This window comes from Carcharodon carcharias, chromosome 16, assembly GCF_017639515.1.
Source record: "Carcharodon carcharias isolate sCarCar2 chromosome 16, sCarCar2.pri, whole genome shotgun sequence".
Lineage (NCBI taxonomy): Eukaryota > Metazoa > Chordata > Chondrichthyes > Lamniformes > Lamnidae > Carcharodon > Carcharodon carcharias.
In genome coordinates, this window is record NC_054482.1 from 64,636,276 (window position 1) to 64,657,391 (window position 21,116).

Below are 21,116 nucleotides of genomic sequence, written 5' to 3' on the forward strand. Positions count from 1 at the left end.
TACTAGTATCTTCTACTGTGAAGACTGAAGCAAAGTACTTATTCAACTCCTCTGCCATTTCCTGGTTCCCCATTATTATTTTCCCAGCCTCATTCTCTATGTTTACTTTGGTCACTCTCTTTCTTTTTATTTAAAGAAGCTCTGTCTCTTTTTATATTACTTGCTAGTTTACCCTCAAAGTTTATTTTCACCCTCTTTTTTTGGTCATCTTTTATTGGATTTTAAAACTTTCCCAATCCTCTGGCTTACCACTAATCTTTGCCACATTGTATGTCTTTTCTTTTAATTTGATACTATCCGTAACTTCCTTGGTTAACCATGGTTGATATATCCCCTTGCTTGAATCCTTCTTCCTCACTGGGATATATCTTTGTTGTGAATCATGAACTATTTTCTTAAATGTCTGCCATTGTTCATCAATCATTTTTTCTGTTGAAATCCTATCCCAGTTCACTCCAGCCAATTCTGCCCTCATTCCTTTGTAATTACCCTTATTTAAGCTTAGCACAGTTGTTTCCGACCCAAGTTTCTCACTCTCAAACTGAATGCTAAATTCTACCATATTATGGTCAGTGTCTCCTAGGGTTTCTTTTACTCTGATATCATTTATTAAACCTGCCTCATTGCACATTACTAGATCCAAAATAGCCTGATCCCTGGTTGAATCCACAACATATTGTTTTAGGGAACTGTCTCAAATATGCTTTATAAATTCTCGCTCGTGCCAATTTGATTTTCCCAATCTACATGAAGATTAAAGTCACCCATGATTAATGTACTGCCTTTTTTTTTACATGCCCTCATCATCTCCTGATTTATCCTCTGTCCTACAGTGTAGCTACTATTTGGGGGCCTATAGACTACTCCCACACCAGTGTCTCCTTCCCCTTGCTATTTCTTACCTCCACCCATATGGATTCTACATCTTTTGATCCAAGATCCTTTATTGCTATCGTACTTATTCCATCTCGTACGAACGAATGTACCCCACCACCCTTTCCTTCCTGCCTGTCCTTTTGAAAAGTCACATACCCTTGTATATATTTAGTTCCCAGCTTTGATCTCCTTGTAACCATGTCTCTGTAATGGCTATAAGATCATACCGACTAATCTCTATTTGTGCCATTAATTCATTAATTTTGTTCTGAATACTACGTGCATTTAAGTAAAGAGCCATTAATTTTGCCTTTTTACCATTTTTTCCCCTTTGACCCTATTTGCTGCTATCTTTTTATGTTTGTACACTCTGTCCCTTCCTGTCACACTCTGGGGATCATTACCTAAATAGTTGCCCTGCAAGGCTGCCATATCCCTTTGCTTTGTAAGTCTATGTATCCCCTATCCAGAATCCTCCACGCTCCCCACCCCCCTATTTAGTTTAAAGCCCTCTCTACAGCCCTAGTTATTCGGTTTGCCAGGACACTGGTCCCAGCAGGGTTCAAATGAAGCCCATCCCACCAGAACAGCCCCCTTCTACCCCAGCACTGATGCCAGTGCCCCATGAACTGAAACCTATTCCTCCCACACCAATCTTTGAGCCACGCATTTAACTCCCTGACTTTATTTATCCTAATCCTATTTTGCCCATGGCTTAGGTAGTAATCCTGAGATTATTACCTTGGAGGTTTTGCTTTTTAATTCAGCTCCTAATTGTTCAAATTTTTTCAGCAGAGCCTCCTTCCTAGTCCAATCAATGTCTTTGGTACTAACATGGACGACAACAACTGGATCCCTCCACTCCCACTCCAAGTTCCTCTCCAGCCCTGAGGAGATGTCATTAACCCTGGCACCGGGCAGGCAACACAGCCTTCAGGACACATGCTCATGGCTGCAGAGAACAGTATCTATCCCCCTAATTATACTGTCCCCTACCACTACTACATTCCTATTTCCTCCCCCCACTTGAATGGCTCCTTGGTGCCATGGTCAGTTCACTCAGCCTCCCTGCAGTTCCCATTCTCGTCCACACAATTTGCAAGAATCTTGTAACTATTGGACAGTTGCAGGCTGAGGTTCCTCGAACACTATCCCCTGGGCCCCCATACCTGCTTCACCTGCAGTCACACCCTCCTGTCCCTGATCACAGACCAAATTTTAATTACCTCACCTGAGGAGGCGCTGGCATCAGTGCCTCCTGGAGTAAAGTGTTCAGGTAACTTCCCCCTCCCTGATGTGGCGCAATGTCTGCAGCTCAGGCTCCAGCTCCTAACTCAGATCCAAAGTTCCTCAAGCTGCAAACACCTGGTGCAGATGAGTTCAATCTGGATCACCTTGGTGTCCAGCAGCACCCACATGTTGCAGCTGCAACACATCACTCGTCCTGCCATCGCTATCGCATTTTGTTCAAATTATCAATTAATTACTATAGCCACTCTTTACACTTTATTATAATTATTTTTTACCAGTATCGATCTTACACTTAACAAGCTACTCACAAGAAAAAGAGAAAAATAGACCAGAGGCCTAAACACAAACTAAAGACCTTAGTTTTACTTTAAAGGCTAGAAATACTCATTGATCCTACTTTACCAATCAGCTGCTCTTGTGCTCTTTAATGGTCTCTCACTCTCTCACTGTTAAAGGTCACTCTCCTCTCACTCTCTCACTGGTAAAGGTCACTTTCCTCTCGCACTCTCACTGTTAAGAGAGAGAGAAACAGAACTAACATTTCAAGTGAAATATGACTTTCCTTCACTGAAGAAGAGTTATATTTGACTCGAAATGTTAACTCTGTTTCTGTTTCCACAGATACTGCCAGACTTGCTGAGTTTTTCCAGCACTTTCTGCTTTTATTTCAGGTCTCCAGCAACCTCAACATTTTGCTCTTACTTTTAAACAGTTGTCATTGTTATAATGTAGGTAAGGTGGTAGCCAATTTGAACACAGTAAGCTCCAATAAACAGTAATGTGATAATTCAGGTAACATATTTTAATGTTACTTAATGAGAGATAAATACTAAAGAATTACTAAAGAAAGACTAAAGAAATGGTCAGAACACCAGGGATAACTCCCGTACTTTCTTCAACTAACAATATGGGATCCTTTGTGTTCATCTGAGAGGAGAGGCATGGCCTCAATTTAACGCCTAATCTGAAAGATGGCAGCTCTAACAGTGCAGCACCCTCCCAGTACTGCACTGGAGCGTCATCCTAGATTTTTTTCAGCTCAAATCCTGGAGTGGGATTGAACTCAGATGCTTCAGACTCAGGGGGGAGTGCTACCAACTAAGCCATGGATGAAACTGTTACACAATGTGACAGGTTCCACCTGAACCAGTGTGCAATCAGTGTCATACTGGAAAGGGTAAATAGGGTAAAGTCTTTAAACTAATAAGAAGGAGGCAGGATCTTCAAGAAATGAAGCAAGCTTAACTATAAACAAAACAGAAAGGAGAGCATGAGACAGACTATGCTAAAAGAGCACATAAATAGCCAATAAGTATAAATTATTATAAAACCAGAGTGTAAAAAGATGATTAAAATAAAGTGATAGGAACTATTACTAAAAATTATTTAAACTGTCTGTACAGCGATGGATGCAGTGTTTGTAACAAGCAGGGGAACTGGAGGCAATAATACATTGCAAGGAACCAAACGGAATTGGGATTGCTAAGATATTACTACAGAAAAATTAGGCCATGGAATTAAACATTGCAGGGTTTAACATATTTAGAAAAGATAGAGAGGGACAAAGGTGAGCAGGATTAGCTGTACTTATTAAATATAACATAATGACTGTAGAAAAAAGTGACAGAGCCAACAGTAAGACAGAAATAGAATCCAAGTGTATAGAGATCAAAGATAAAAAAGGATCAATCACACTCGTGATGGCAGTCTAAAGACCACAGAAACTGAGGTGGAGGAAGAAATATGCAAACAAATGAACATAGAATAATAATGATAGGGGATTTCAACTACACCAAAATAAATTGGCCAGAACATGTGTAATATGTCCAGGACTACTTTCTAAGTTAGTCTGTTAAAAGCCCAGCAAGAGAGGATTCACTACTTGATCTAGTAATGGAGAATGAACTAGAACAGACAAGGGAAGCAAAAGGAGGTGAATATCTAGACAATATTGACCATAATACAATATGATTTAAGATAATAATTGAGAATTAACATGAAAAATCTCAGGTCAATCGATTAGAGAAAAGCTGATTTTAAAGGGTGCGTTTAGAATTTTGGAAATTACAGGTTGGGTCTATATCCATTGGAGTTTACAAGTATGAGAGGCAATCTTAGTGAAACATATAAGATCCTGAGGGGACTTGACAGGGTGGATACTGAAACGATGTTCCCCTTGTGGGAGAGTCTAGAACTAGGGCTTAGGGGTCATAGTTTAAAAATAAGGTGTCTCCCATTTAAGACAGAGATGAGAAAAATTTTTTTTCTCTCAGAGGGTCATCAGTCTATGGAACACCCCAGGGAGCAGTGAAGACGGGGTCATTGAAATTTTTTAAGGCTGAGTTAGATAGATTCTTGATTGGCAAGAAAGTCAAGGGGTATAGGGATAGGAAGGAAAGCAGGATTGATGCTACAATCAGATAAGCCATAATCTTATCAATTGGCAGAGCAGGCTTGAGGGGCCAAATGGTCTACTCCTGCTCCTAATTTGTGTGTTTGTATTTGTTTTGTATTTTGGCAAACAATTATCTAGTACAGCAATGGGAAACATTTTAAACAGTGTTTAACAAAGCACAGGAACAATATATTCTGCTAAAAACAAGAGGGATAAATAAAGATGTTAGGGAAAAATTGAGGGTAAGGAAAGAGGTATTAACTAAATACATGTACAGCAGGGAAGAGTATGAGAGAAAGAATAGGAAGAGACAGAGAGAAGTAACAAAAAACTAGGAAGGCAAAACAGGAATTATGAAACTAAATTATCAAGGAATATAAAACAGAATAGTAAAATATTCTAAAAGCACAAACAAAAGTAGGAAGGTCTGGATGGAAATAGGGCCACTTAGAGTCAGTGAGGATAAAATCACAGGCAGTGATAATGAAATGGCAGAAATATCAAAAATATTTTTGCTTCAGTATTTCCCAGGGAGAATGATCAGGTGAACATGGCATTGGAAGGTGAGAACAGAATTGATATGACCATACTTAAACTAGAGGAGAAACATTAAATAAACTAATCAAAATAGAAGAGGATAAAACTCCTACACTGGATTGATTGCATCTAAGAAGAATCTAAGGAAGAGATAGCAGAGACACTGTAACACATATTTATTTATTTATTTTTTAAAATGTGTAATGTCAGAGCCAGGTGGATAGCTAACATTATACTTTGAATTAAGAAGTGAGATAGAACATGTCCAGGGAACTACATACCAGTCACTTAACATTGGTATAGAAAAAATAATAAAATTCCTGCTAAAGGAGAAAATAGAAAAACACCTAGAAACTAAAAACACATACTGAATAGTCAACTTGGATTTCAAAAGAGAAAGCCATGCTTGACCAGCCTTATTGATTTCTTTGAGGGGGTAACTGAGAAAGCAGACAAGCTTACTGCAGCTGATGTAATGTATCAAAATTTCAAAAGGGCCCTTAATAAGGTACCACATAATAAACTATTGAATAAGGTCAGAACATGCAGAGTCAGGAGAAAATTAACAGAGTGGATAGCTAGCTGGCTGCAAGACAGAAAGCAGAGAGAGTAGGGGTAAAGGGTAGCAATTAAGAGTGGCAAAGTTGGAAAGCGGGATCTCACAAGGACCAATGAAGGGACCACTATTGTTTACATTTTATATTAATGATTTAAAATTTGGAATAAAAAACACAATTTCTAAATTTATAGAAAACACTAAATTGGGAGGGATAGTTAATACTAAGGACGACTGCAAAACATTACAAGACATCAATGAACTTGCAGAATGGGCATATTTTTGGCAAAGCTGTTTCAATACAAATAAGCGTAAGGTATTACACTTTATTAAGAAAAATAAGGATTTCATATTACTTGGAAAATAAGAATCCAAACAGGATAGAGGAACAAATGAGTCTGGAAGCACAAATACAAATCACTAAAAGCTATGGCACAAGTCAATAGGCCTTAAAAAATGCAAACCAAGGGTTTATTTCAAGAGAAACAAAATTGGAAAGTAGAGAAGTTATATTAACTTGTGTCGAACCTTGGTTAGCCATACTTGGAGTACTGTGTGCAGTTCTGGTTGCAATATTATATAGAGACAACGGAAAGGATGCAAAAAGATTTACAAGGATGAAACAAGACTGTGAAGTTGTACCTATCAAGAAAGGTTGAAATACTGGGTATCTTTTTCTCTTGAAAAGAGGTGAAGCGGTGACCAAATAGAGGTCTCTAAAATTATGGAAAGTTTTCATAAGGTCATAGAGAGAGTGATTCCACTTGTAGGGAAGAATAAAACTAGAGGTAATCAATAGAAGCTGGCTGGCATACCATTAAAAAAGCCTCTACTAAAAGTCTGCAGGAGTCCAGTTTCTGGCTGTTAAGAGAATTAGCCTACATCAAAATCTTGACCACAGAGGTAACTGTAATATACAGAATTTTGTGGAAGCTACAAAAGGCAATGTAAATTTTAATAAATGCGTTTCATTTTTAAGTTTACCATCATAACAAAAACTTATATTTTTATAGTTTAAAAATATAGTAGTTATATAGTATAAAAAATAGAAAATGCTGGAAATACTTGAGGTCAGGCAGCATAAGTACAGTAGAGTTAATACTTCATGTTGATGAGCTTTCATCAGAGCTGAGTAAAGTTAGAGATATAATAAGTTTTGTGCAAGGGGTGGGTGGGACAAGAACAAAGTGAGTTCGTGATATGGTTGAAAACAGCACAGATTGAATGGCAGAAGAGATAGTCATATAGGGCCAAAGTGAATTGTGATGAGGCAAAAAAAAACAAAACATAAGCCTGAAGCAGGTGTGATGCTGTCTGAAAGCAAAAATAAGAGAAAAACTGACACATGCAAAGAAAAGGAAACAAATGGGGGAACAGAGTTTTGAACTCAATGTTGAGTCTGGAGCGTTGTAAAGTGCCTAATTGAAAGATGAGGTGCTGTTTCTAAAGTTTGCATTGAGGTTCGAACACTGCATTTATATAGTGTCTTTAACAGAGTAAAATGTCCCAAGGTCCTTCATTGGAGCATAAATCAAGCAAGATTTGACATCAAGCCACAATTGAAATATTTAGGGAGGTAACCAAAAGCTTGGTTGAAGATTTAGGCTTAAAAGCTCCTGAAAGAAGGACAGAGGTAGAGAGGCAGAGAGTTTTAGGGACGGTATTCCAGAGCTTGGGGCCAAGGCAGCTGAAGATATGGTGATGAGATGAAAATCAAGAATGTGCTGGAATATCAGATCTCTGAAGGTTCAGAGATAGAGGGGTGTGAGGCCATGGAGGAATTTGAGAACAAGGGAGAGCATTTTAAAATTGAGTCGTTTGTAGTCCAGGGGCCAATGCAGGTCAACCTGCTTGGGGTACTGGATAAACTGGTATGAATTAGGATTCGGGCTGCAGAGATGTGGATGAGCTCAAGTGTGCAGTGTATGCAAGGTGGGAAGCCAGCCAGGAGATCATTGGAATAGTCAAGTTTAGAGATAACAAATGTCTCAGCTGCAAAGGAACTGAGCTGAGTAACTCTTTCGAGTACAAACCGTTTCCATCTGTTTCAGATGAAGTTACATTATTTCATAGTTTGCCATTGTGAGATTTGAACTCTTGATACTCTTTTTGAGTAAACCTGTTTCCATCTGTTTCAGATGAAGTTACATTGTTTCATAGTTTGCCATTGTGAGATTTGAACTCTTGATCTTGGGTTCCAAATCCAGTACCATAACCACTTGGCTATTTAGGCCAAGCTCAAAGTTAAACTGACTGGCCTGTAACTCTTTCGAGTACAAACCTGTTTCCATCTGTTTCAGATGAAATTACATTGTTTCATAGTTTGCCATTGTGAGATTTGAACTCTTGAGCTTAGGGTTACAAACCCAGTACCATAACCACTTGGCTATTTAGGCCAAGCCCCCTAAGCTGAGTAAGAGGTTGAGACAAACAATGTTAGAGAAGTGGAAACAGGTGGCCTTGGTGATGTAGAAATTATGGGATCAGAAGTGTAACTCAGGGTCAAACTGGACAGTCTGCACAACAGCACAAAAAAGCTGAAAATAGATGCCAGAGCATAATGCTACTTATCACAATGTGCAAAGCTATCTTTGGTTTGCTCAAAGTTGATCAAGAACTGCAGCAATGCTTTCCTGGTTAATTTTTGCTTTTCTCCAGTTATAAGTACCAATACCTGGGTGATACTGCTTAGTTCATTGTAACATGTAGTAGTAATGTAAATCTACCAATAACTCAAATGTCTATTATAATACTGATGTAAGCCAAACCCTCTAACTACAGCAATTGCCAAATGTTTTTCCAGACACTATCAGAATATTGAATTAAGCCCAAATCATGTCTGACCAATATTCTTTCCAAATGTTAAGTTTATTTCACTAGAATAAACAAGTTGCCTTATTCTAACAGTGAAACTGATACTTTGTATGGTTAAGATCTTAGTTAATTTGTGAATACATTGTGACCCAAACCACTGATAGCAATGAAGTTGCACTCACCCCATGCGCAAGGAGACAATGAGCCATCTCATGGCCTAGAATGCATGCCAGTTGATCAGTGTCTGCAACTGCTTTGAACAGCCCAGTTAAAACGAATACCTGCCCATTCTATGGCAAAAGGAAAACAATTCAATTAGAAAGACACATATCATCAAATAGTGATGGGAGGCACTAAAAGCTGACAATTTAAGTTAATGCTAAATAAACCTCTCAATATTTTAACTAACAGTAATCCACTAAATTTTGGTTATGTTCAAGCTGTTTTGAAGATAAAATGTTATATGGTGTTGCATAATAATCTACAGAGGGTTTGAAATTTCCTTGTTGCTGGAGATGAAATAAACTATCCATCACAATGGCTCAAATTATGCAATTCTTTCGTGGCAAAATGACCCATCACTGCACAATACCCAAAACTGACAAATCTTATAGGTCACAGTTAGTGGATGGGAGAGTGGGAAGGGAAACATGAACCTGTCCACAAGGTGACAAATGGTGGAGTGCATTTCCAAAAAGCAGACTTTAAAGCACACAGTTGAAATTCTGTAGATTATGACAAGATCTGAAAACCAAGGGGTACAAAAATTCATCTCCATAGCAATGCCTGAAATGGTATTACAGAGGTCTAGTGCCACTGTGCTAGGGCGCACATCGCTGCTAGTCACTTCCAGCGCAATTTCTTCAAAGCGAGGCCTATATGGACATCCTCAGCCTGTGAAACAGCACTATCCTGATGTTACATATCACAACTAACCAGGATACCTAATCTAGACCACTGCAAACAACAGGTTCAGAGATCCAAGATGGGCCCTGTCTGAGCATTTCTTAAAGTGCCAGTCACCCAAATTGCAGGCAAGGTAATTTTTAAGAATGTCAGCTATTGCAAGGTGTCGGAAAGTATACTGGTTGTTTTTGGAGATGCTGCGGTGAGTTCCTTGATTTGTCAGAGAATGTTACCGTAGCCTGACAGGGAGGACAGCAGATGTGGTCATCAGTCCACACAAAGGCTGCACAGGTATGAGGGCAGCAGTGTCAGTGGCTCTGAGTCTGCAGGGCAACATGGAAGATGGAGCAGAGGTTGTGGAGAAGGGAAACTCTGAGTTACACCCTCTGCTAACTTGGAGCTGGATTCTTCAAGCTCCTTGATCATGACAGTAGGCTGTTTGGCAGGCCAGCCAGCACCCATCCGTGTTCTCCTGTATCCCACCCCAATGGGGTCCTCAACTGAGTTCACTGCAGCAGTCTCAACCTGTCTGCAACCTTGCCCTTTGGGCAGTTGGCAAATGAATCATTCTTTACCCCTGGTCTGGCTGTGGCCCAATCATGTCCATATGACTCACCATTTGTTGATGCCAACTCTATACTAGCCACAAAGTATATGCTGTACCAGTATTGGAATTGGTGGCTGTGATTGCAATATCAAATAACATGACCTCTTCACTGGTGCTGTGTTGTTGTTTTCTCTCTTCCCGCATGGGTAGCTGTGCCTGGGCAGAGAGCAGTCTCAAGGAAATCAGGTGGGAAAGGTTGTTCTAAGGAAATGGGGCTCGGTAGGAAGCAAGAGGTCCATGGTAACACAATCTGCAGCTTGCTCATTATACCAATTAGCATAACGATGCTGAGATGGGAGTTGAGGAGGGATGTAAGGAAGGAAATTACCATCATCCACAATGTTCTCTGAGAGACTGGATGGCACAAACTCTATCACTACTGGCCCCATGATGCTGAAAGACCTCTTCCACAGGGCTGAGATGGAGGCATTCTTCTAACCCCACAGCAGTTCTGCTCTGTTTCATTTTTATGTGTGCCACCTTGTCCTACAAAAAGGGCAGAATGTCAGAGATTGTGTAGCAATTCCCTGGGTGAAGTTCCTGCCAAAGCTGAATAGACCACAAGACGTAGAAGCAGAAGAATGCCATTCGACCCATTGAGTCTGTTCTGCCAATCAATGAGATCATGGCTCATCTGGTAATCCTCAATTCCACTTTCCTGCATTTTCCCCATAATTCTTGATTCCCTTATTAAAAATCTGTCTACCTCAGCCTTGAATATACTTAACAGCCTAACCTCTACAGCCCTCTCTGATAAAGAATTCCACAGATTGACTACCCTTTTAGAGAAGAAATTCCTCCTCATCTTTGTTTTAAGTGGGCAACCCCTTACTCTGAGATTATGCCCTCTGGTCCTAGACTCTCCCACAAGGGAAAACAACCTTTCAGCATCTACCCTGTCAAGCCCCCTAAGAATCTTATGTTTCAATAAGGTCACTTCTCATTCTTCTAAACTCCAATGAGTACAGGCCCCAACCTACTCAGTCTCTCCTCATAAGAAAATCCCTTCGCACTCGGGATCAACCTAGTTAACCTTCTTTGGACTGCCTCCAATGCCAGTATATCTTTCCTTAGATAAGAGGATCAAAACTGTTCACAGTATTCTAGGTGTGGTCTAACTAGTTTCTTGCATAGTTTTAGCGAGACTTCCCTATTTTTATACTCCATTCTCTTTGAAATAAAGGCCAACATTCCATTTGCCTTCCCTATTACTTGCCGAACTTGTATGCTAACTTTTTGTGATTCATGCGCGAGGACCCTCATATCCCTCTGTGCTGCAGCTTTCTTCATTGAAATAATATTCAGCTTCTCTATTCTTCCTGCCAAAGTGCATAACCTCACATTTTCCCACATTATATTCCATCAACCATGTTTTCGCCCACTCACTTAACCTGTCTATATCCCTCTGCAGACTCATCACTTGCTTTCCCACCTTTTTTTGTGTCATTCACAAACTTTCCTCATCCAAGTCAATATATATTGTAAATAATTGTGGCCTCAGCACTGATCCCTGTGGCATTCCATTAGCTACTGGTTGCCATTCTGAAAATGCCACCCTTATCCAGACTCTCTGTCTTCTATTAGTGAGCCAATCCTCTATCCATGCCTATATACTACCCCCAATATCATGAGCTGTTATCTTATTAAGTAGCCATGTGTGCGATACCTTATCAAACGCCTTTTGGAAATTCAAATATTTTACATCTACTGGTTGCCCTTTATCGATCCTGCTTGTTACCTCCTCAAAGAATTCTAATAAATTTGTCAGGCATGATTTCCCCTTCATGAAGCCATACTGACTCTGCTTGATTATATAATGCATTTCTACATGCTCTATTACATCCTCTAACATTTTCCCAATGACAGATGTTAAGTTAACTGGCCTATAGGTTATCTCTTTTTTGTCTCCCTCCCTTTCTGAATAAAGGTGTTACTTTGGCAGTTTTCCAATCCTCTGGAATTTTTCCAAAACCTAAGGATTCTTGAAAGATTACAATCAGTGCATCCACTATCACTGTAGCTACTTTCTTTAATATCCTAGGATACAACCCATCAGGTCGAGGGGACTTATTGGCCTTTAGCCCCATTAGTTTCTCTTGTACTTTTTCTCTAGTGATAGCTTTGTATTTATTTCCTCCCCCACTTTTGCCCCTTGATTATTTAGTACTTTTGGAATGCTATTAGTGTGTTCTACAGTGAAGACTGATGCAAAGTATTTATTCAACTCCTCGCCATTTCCTGGTTCCCCATTATTATTTCCCCAGCCTCATTCACTAAGGGGCCTATTTTCAATTTGACCATTATTTTAATTATAAATTATATTTAAAGAAGCTCTTATTGTCTATGTTTATATTATTTGCTAGTTTACCCTCAAAGTTAATTTTCTCCCTCTTGATCATTTTTGGTCACCTTTTGTTGGATTTTAAAACTTTCCCAATCTTCTAATTTACCACTAATCTTTGCCACGTTGTATTCTCTTAATCTAATACTATCCTTACCTTCCTTGGTTAACCATGGTTGGTTTATCCCCTTCCTAGAATCCTTCTTCCTCACTGGGATATATCATTATTGTGAGTCATGAGCTATTTTTTTAATGTCTGCTATTGTTCATCAACCGTCTTTTCTGCTAAAACCCTTTCCCAGTTCACTCCAGCCAACTCTGCCATCATTCTTTTGTAATTACCCTTATTTAAGTTTAGCACAGTCATTTCCAATCCAAGTTTCTCACTGAATAGCTGAAGGTAATTTCAGGCGGTGAGAGGTTGGTGTGAGTTCGGTAGCATTGTTAGGTGTGTGAGGATGAGATGGAGTTTCTGGATGTTAGGTATGTACCATAGGGCCAAGAACTGATGGTGGGCTACTGATAGGGATGTTGTGCATTGAGCAGTGTGAGTAGCTGGTGGTGCAGTGGGTAGATGAATTCACTGACCTTGACCATTCATGTGAGGTCATTAGATTTCTTGTGGCACCGTTGCCAGCTCCTCAGGTACAGAGGCTGGGAATTTATCTCCCTGGCCACCACTCACACTCCCTTCTGAAACTGATCTTGAAGGCCTCCTGGTCCCCTGAAGAATGAAGGTTTCAACCTTCCTGCACAGCTAACCACTAATGCTTCCAGCTTCGCATCCATCATCATGGAACACTCTGTCTATTTTCATGGTCAGTTTTCCAGCATTTAAATTCCACCAATATTATTCCCTGTAATTCCTTTTTAAGAGCGACAGCCTGCCTTTAAGAAGAACAAGTTGGCTGCTCCATGTGGTACCTGCAAAGTGCTGATTGGCCTCCCACTGAGCAGCGTGCACATGCGGCAATCATGCAGATGAGCGGGGAATACCAAATTTGTATGCTACCCACCTAAATCAGAACCAGTGAAGACAGGTCGGAATGCCAATGCCCACAATCAAAAACTGGGGCTCATAAATCCGAGCCCAAGGTATGTTACTGATTGGAGCACAGTCTTCTTGTACATAATATCACTTATATTTGCTGGAGCTATTTGGTTTGATGGAAAAAGTGTAGAAACTATTGGCCTGAATTTTCTATTGGTGCACATCAACAGGATATCTGTTCGTCACACAGGTACCCTCCTGCTCAGTGGGAATTTGAATGGGAGAGGTGACCTTCTGGGTCTCTGCAAGGAAGCCAAACTGGGGTCCTGCTGGAGTAGGAGGAAAAGGACAGCTGCCAAATTGCCAGAAAAAATAATTTCTTGATAAATATTGTTCTTTCTGTTGATCAGACTTAACCATTTTCTGACAGTGGCTGCAAAGGCTTCCTTCCTTCAAGTCTCCTAGGATTCCTCTGCTGGGTGTTGAAAATAGCATTTAAGTTCTGTAAAAATAACGTACACCAAATGTACAAACAGACATATCAAAAGAAGACCAGAATACCTACCCCATCCAGTTAACAATGCAAACACATATATTGTGCACAATGTACAGATTAATTTATTTTTAATGGTGAATAATTCTCTTCATTTAATTTTTTTAAAAAATCTTTCTTTAGTCAAAGTATTTTTTAGACAATGCACTCTCAATTCTACCGGTGATGATTCAGTTTGAAATCACTACATGTCACAAAAACTGTCTATCTCGTCTAGTAAATATGGTCAGGTTATGGTAGCAATCGATAGTAAAGAAATACAACCGTAAGCATAAAAAAACACCCAAAGCAAGTGTTTTGCCACTGGCACACTTCACTGAAATGAAACAGTGCAGATCAATCCTTTTGAGTACTGAATGTCAATTGGAGCTTGCACAGTTTTTAAATGATTTTGGCAGTATAATCACTAGTTGCTCTATTTTTAACTATTATATAGATATTAATTCCTAATTCTCCCAACTAATCATATCCTACAATACAGGAAATAGGTCACTGACCTGCTCCTAGTGAGCAATCAATTTTATATATAGGCTAGTTTTAGAGAATGGAGATACTACCTCAGACTTTGAGATATATTTTCTAAATGTCACCAGATGGTGACTGTTGTAATACTATAATTATACTTAACTTAAGAAACAGCTGTACTGAATCTTGTATATCTGATCTAAATAACATCCTGAAATTGTATGTCTTATCCACTTCTAACCCAAGGAAACTCTCTCTCCTGTAACCTTCACCCATGTTAAGTGATACACATGCTGCATGTGGAGACCTAATTAAGTCAGAATTGGGAACTCAACAATACAGGAGAAAATGAAAATGAAACAGTACCCCTTCTTAATGATGTGGACCCATGCACTGCATCCCCTCCATTTGTAGATGGTTAACAATAACTGCTAAAATTTACAATTATTGTTACTGAGAAGACTTGATTAAACTTCATTTTCAGCTATATTTCAGTAAAAAATTCCACTTGGTGCTTGTTATTGTCCTGCTTAAGTGTATAAAGCAGCATCAAGTATAGGTTTGTAGGGATTCTAAATTAATTGGAATGTGAAACTGATTAAGTTGAACACTTAACAAAAGCTGAAATTTTGGAGACACTTCACTGATTAAACATTGTAATGACATAATAACTGCAGAATAATACAATTAAGTAAGCCACAAGGGGATATAATAAGGAAATTATTTTTCAATTGTCATGCAGAATTCATAACTGAATTATATTATAACTGATACAGTAAAGATCCTCAATAAGACTGCTAATGTAGTACATTAAATGTTTACATGTTTAGTTTGAAGCTTTATCAGGATTTGTTTCTTACTGGCATGACAAAGGCATTTATCTCTGAATCTTCAACAACGTTAATACTCCACTTAGTTTCAGAAACTCCTGGGATATCTTTGTTTTTTTCAATCAACTGGTTGAAAACAAACTGAATGGTCTCATACAGTGGGTCAGTCACAGGCAGAAATTTATCTTTGTAGCTCTCTAGCACCTAGACAGGAAATAATGAGAAACAAACACAATTTCAGCATCAATCCTTCAAGATAAAGTACACTCAACAACTCATTTAAAAAAATTAAACAATAATTAAACTGCATTGTTAAGTGTGATTTTCTCCCCATGAGCATTTAATCTCCTGAGCCATGCTTGACTAATCCTGCCTTGCTCTCTGGACTCCAACAATAAACCACAATATGCCAGGCACTGCAAAATGTAAAAAAATACCAAGGCATGTTTTCCCCTCCTATTTCCTTCCAAAGCACCACAGTGAAGTCCAAAAATTAAGCTCTTTGGAAGTTATCAAAGCTGCATTATCCCATTCAAAGAGTCTAGTGCTCTAATCTGGCATCTAAGTAGGAAATCCACATTATCTAACCTCAGCAATACATTAAGTCCAGTGACCACTCAAGCCATGGTATCCCTGCTCACAGTGACTGCCTCCTTCAACATTTCTGATTTGCCTTCCTCCCTTTCAAGCTCCTTCCTTACAAACATCTGACTGACAGCCCCCTTTTTTCTGCTCCCCACCTCCCAACTTTTATTCACTCTTTGAGCATTCTGAGACATCTCTAGGCACAGAATGAGCACTGCAAACATGTAAGTTTTCCTATATCACAAAACTTCAAAAATAATCAATTGCCTGTAAAGTGCTTTGGGACTCTCTGAGGTCATGAAAGGCACTACAGAAATGTAAGTTCTTTCTTTCCTTCTTTATTGCTCTTAGTGCAAGTACTCAGCACTGCAAGCAATAAAATACAATGCAATGTTAAGATACCCCGTGCAAGAGATACATCTAACTATACTCATTCACAGCACACTATGGTAAGTCCCAACTACTAAATGGCAACAATGCTATTGTCTATCGCAAAGTGGCTTTAAGCAAAATGCCTATTTTATATGTTGTTGTTTCAGAATTCACTGACATTTTCTCAAATTCTCAAAATGATTTAATTACGCAGGTAATTATCTTCCTCTGTGAAGACAGTTTGCAAAAAGATTACTTTGTGAAGAGTATTGGCATCAGTTAGTTTAATCATAACCAACCAAATCCTTCTATATTAAAAATAATTACTTCATAATTATTTTTATTTCTATCATCTTTCCAACACCAATTATTATAGACAGAAAAGGAATTTCCTAATTGTTGGATGTTTCTTAGCATGTTTCTCATATCATTTAAAAAGTTATTAAATGGTTTTGTCTTCACCATTTCATTTTTGATAAATTTCCTTCCAACTTCTCCTGAATGAACTTTAAAAAAACATCAGGTGCTATATTTTACTTGTGCTTTGTACTGAGTTAAATGCATTTGTGTTCTACTCACAACTTGACAGTCTGACAAGCTATTATTTGGTGATCTTGGGGGTCTTCGCTCCTTTATGTGGCAAATTATTTCTGGTGTATAATATACAATCATAAGTGTGTTGCTGCTAAGTGCCCTGGTTTTTACCTACAGTATACAGAGAAGAAATTCTTGTACTTAAACAATGCCTTAAAGAGAAATATCTTCTGAATTTGTGGCTTTTCATTAAATGAATGGAAGATAGATTTAAAACTGTACTTAATCTTTACACAATTTTCAGAATTGCAAAGAATAATCACTGCCATTTGATGGTCTGAAAAAAATGGATGCATTTTCTGCTGACATTTATTTCCAAATGACAAGGCCAGAGATTGTGCATCTGGCTGCTGTCCTCTTAATTTGTTCCAGGAGTTTGAGTACATACTTCACTCCAACAATAAAAAAAACACTGGAAAATCCTTTTTAGAACCTTAACCCTATTTCTGTTGTTTGTATTATATAACTGGCTTGCTGGAAATTGCTCCTGACAACTGTCCTTAGTTCTTTACTCTAAAACTGTATTTTGCATAATAATCAACTAGTTTGGTTCCTAAAGGAACTGAAATGCTGCATTTACATAAACTGTAAAATGAAGACATCCTTTACTTGCAACCCTTTGAATGCTAAAGGTGCCAATCTAAACCTATTTGCATAATGCATAGTGCACAATTCAATCAATCCATCTTTTACATCAATTCCTATGTCACCTTCTAGTGTCACAGATTGTAACCAAGGGACAAGGAAAGAACTCCAAACTATGATACAAAACAGCTTCAGTCTGACCTCAGTCTACCAGAGTGCAAATGCAAATTCCCTTTCATGCTCCACATAGTGGGGTAAAAATTAATTATGGTCCATCACCTGAAATTGGGCCTCAGGCCTCATCAGAGTAATCTGGACAAGGTGTCAGTGTCTGCCACATCTTCAGAAGCAATTTAGCTGGCACCTGCTCTGCTCAGTACAGGCCAATTTCCCAAAATGGTCCTAAAATAGGTGTTCGGTCCCTCATAAAAACAAATCCAGGAGACTTGACACCTATTTTAGGTGGCCGCTGGGGGCATCTGAAAAACTGGCCAACCCCCACAAAAAATATCCAGCATTTACATTAATATAGTTTAAAAGCAGAATACTGCGAATGCTGGAAATCTGAAATTAAAACATGAAGTGCTTAAAGTACTCAGCAGATCTGGCAGCGTCTCTAACGAGAAGAAACAGAGTTAACATTTCAAGTTGAATATGATTCTTCTTCAGAACGGATTTTCAAGAGTCATATTTCACTCAAAATATTAACTCTGTTTCTCTCTTCACAGATGCTGGCAAACCTGCTGAGTATTTCCAGAACTTTCTGTTTTTATTACAGTAATATAGGGTCAGGCAATCTTGGGATGTGGAAAAAGAACACTGGAAAATTCTTCCAATTTCTCCCCCAGGGTGTCTGTTTGTTCAATAAGTATTTAGAGTGGTTTTATTGGGGACTTAACTGAAAGTTAATTAAATTGCAGCCTTTCTAATTCCACTAAAAGTATATATTTTCCGTTTATTAGTCTCAGTGAAAGAACCTCTGAAAATTTCCCTGCAGATTTGTTCCTCGACATCCTTCCACTAGTTGGCAGTCTATAGACTACTTTGAGCAAAGTAATTGCACTCTTTTTATTCCTTAGCTCTCTACAAATTAATTCTGTCCTTGAACCCTCTGGGACATCCTCCTTCTCCAGCACTGCAATGGTCTCCTTAACCAATACTACATATATAGAAAAAAAACAACAGGGGCAAACCACTAATGAATGAATCTGTCAATTTGCAAATTTATTTCTAGAAGTGAGGTGGCAAAACAGGTTACTAAATTGCTAATCTCAGCCTTGTTGCCAACCAGCATTCAGGTGACGTAGAGAAAATAGTTAGCACAAGGAACATTGCCGTCACCTAGTCACAATGTATTCTCTGCCTTGATAACAGAAGGAAGACTAAAATCCAACTAAAATATTGCCAATCGTGTGAGATATTGAAATTTGAGGCTAATAATGAAGTACCTATAAGAATCAAGAGTTGGCTAATGCAAACTGATTGTGTATCGAATTTTAATATTATAAAAACAAAATACTGGGATTGCTAAATAAGGACAGAAAATATTAGGGCTCATTGCCAGCAATGGAATGGGAGTTAATGATTCCATTTGAGGATCTTTCTGTTTCTCCCTCCACAGATGCTGTTTGACCTGTGGGGTGTTTCCAAACATTTCAGCTTATATTTAATATAAAATTCTATGACCGATATAAGTTTGCCTCCTTTTTTATATAATACCAAACGTCATTTCGTTACCTGAAAAGCAATCCTGCTCTCAATTTTAGCCTTCATTTTTTTCTCTGTCCCTATCACAACCTTCTGGCTTCTCTCTGTTACCATATATACTATTATGGTCATGGCTACCTTTGAGCATTCCTCTCTTGTTCCTTCCAAGCTCCAAACACATTATTCCTTTGCCTTGCATTTCCACTATTTGCACATTCTTTTATATCACCTATAAACTGCGAAACTCCTTACCTCCCTCAGTCTTCTCTTTCTCCTACAGGCTTTTAAAAGCCAAGCTTGGCACCACCTAACCACTACTTCGTCACTTATCCCATTTCTCCTTTTGCAATCTTGATGTTGTCCTTGACTTTGAGCTTTGTACCTGCAGCTAGGTTTCTTAATTAAAATATGGATAAAATATGCCCTGAAATGAAATAGGGAAACAATTACTATATTCATTTTGGTGTATATTTTTTCTCTATTTTCTAGTTTTAATAAAAAGTAGATGTCAGTAGAAAGTTAGAGACTGAGTTGGATTTAACAGGGCACTGCAGGCCCCCTTAGTTGGGAGTGGTTTGGGGAGTGGGGGGTCCACCCAGTCTACCATTAATGGACTGGAGGTAGGACATCCACACCTCAGGTTCAGGAAGGTCTGCCTCAGAGTTTTGTCAGGAGGGAGGGGTGGGTACGTGGAGATCATGGACCACCTTGTGAAAGCCCTCCATTGAGCCTAGAGAGCCCGTTAAGGAGCACCCCACCCCCATTAATTGCCTACTTAAGGGCCTCAATTGGCCCAATGCCACCCCCTGCTGGTACAATTGCAGTGGGGCAGGGACTTTTTTTGGAGAAATATACTTTATTCATAAAATATCTGAAAGAACATTACAAAATGGCCATCACAAAAAGTGCAATCACATTCCAGTTTTCCACATAGATCATGAGGTGATTCAATGCAATCAATGTCTTCTCAACATGGTCATTACAAAAGCAAGTCAAAAATTTGCACTGATACAAAAATAGGAAGCCTGCTTAACTGTGAAGAGACCAGGAATGTATGGATGCATAATATCTAAATTTCAGTAAGACACAAAGTTTTCAAGTCATAAGGGAGATTCACTAGACAGTGATCGTGAGAATTGGCTGAAGTGTATATTGTAGTACATGCAGCTGAACAGTGCATTAGTTTATTCAGATAGATTGAATGAATTGTTCACACAAAATGATTTGGAAGACTGAAATGCAAAAAGTAGCTTTTATATCTGCACTGCAGAAGGAAAAAGTTGTGGAAGGCAGCGGTGTTGCTGGGCAGGAACATAAGAACCATTAGGGATTCACCAAGGCTCCTTCAACAGCACCTTCCAAACCCCTGACCTCTGATAAGTTCCAATAGTTGTTTAGAAATGAAGACCAAAACCAAGGCAGACTCCTTCAGACAGAGTTTTACTGCTTGTCACAAAACTCTCCACCAAGAGAGCTAGTCTCAGCTGTTATCTCTTTTATACAACCACAGGAGTAACTCTTTCGAGTACAAACATGTTTCCATCTGTTTCAGATGAAGTTACATTGTTTCATAGTTTGCCATTGTAAGATTTGAACTCTTGATCTTGGGGTTACAAACCTAGTACCATAACCACTTAGCTATTTAGGCCAAGCTCTTTATACAACCAAATGCGTACTTAGTTAAACAACGTAATAGTTAGCAATTGAACTTCTTTAACTGTTTCCTTCCCTAATGGATTTCCCTTTTCTTAAAAAAAACACTTAGATTTATATAACCACACAAAAAAAGAAATAACAAACATTTATATATTTTTTCATTCAATAAATTCACTTTATTCCCCTCCTTAAAAAAAAAGAACACATGTCTAGATATGTCCACACAAATGGAATATTTTTTTCTTAAAGAAAAAGACGTCCCTCTTTGAGGGTCTCTAATAACTTCTTGGAGCTCACTCGCTCTCTTGGTGAAGCAGTCAGATAATTGGTAGTTGCTATCAATCTATTTGATTTTCGCAATCTCCATATTCTCAGGCATCTGTTTTAAGCTTGCAATGGTCAATTCACAATCTCTTCTTGTTAAGCCTTCCCAAAGTGACTTATTACCTGACTTATCTGATAGGTACTGTTCCTGAATACCCTTTTCCATTTAGA

General features: G+C 38.7%; 1 protein-coding gene across 4 annotated transcripts in view; it reads right to left on the reverse strand.

Annotated features, from left to right (window-relative positions):
• oma1 (OMA1 zinc metallopeptidase) overlaps window positions 1–21,116 on the reverse strand; it is a 69,716-nt gene that overhangs the window by 29,925 nt on the left and 18,675 nt on the right. For 3 of the 4 annotated variants that reach the window (XM_041208531.1, XM_041208533.1, XM_041208534.1), the window contains exons 4-5: window positions 15,153–15,326; window positions 8,612–8,719 (exon numbers count right to left, since the gene is read on the reverse strand). In XM_041208531.1, coding sequence (XP_041064465.1) covers window positions 8,612–8,719; window positions 15,153–15,326 — 282 coding nt within the window. The remainder of the gene's footprint in view (window positions 1–8,611; window positions 8,720–15,152; window positions 15,327–21,116) is intronic. The other variant, XM_041208532.1, reaches the window with a different exon arrangement.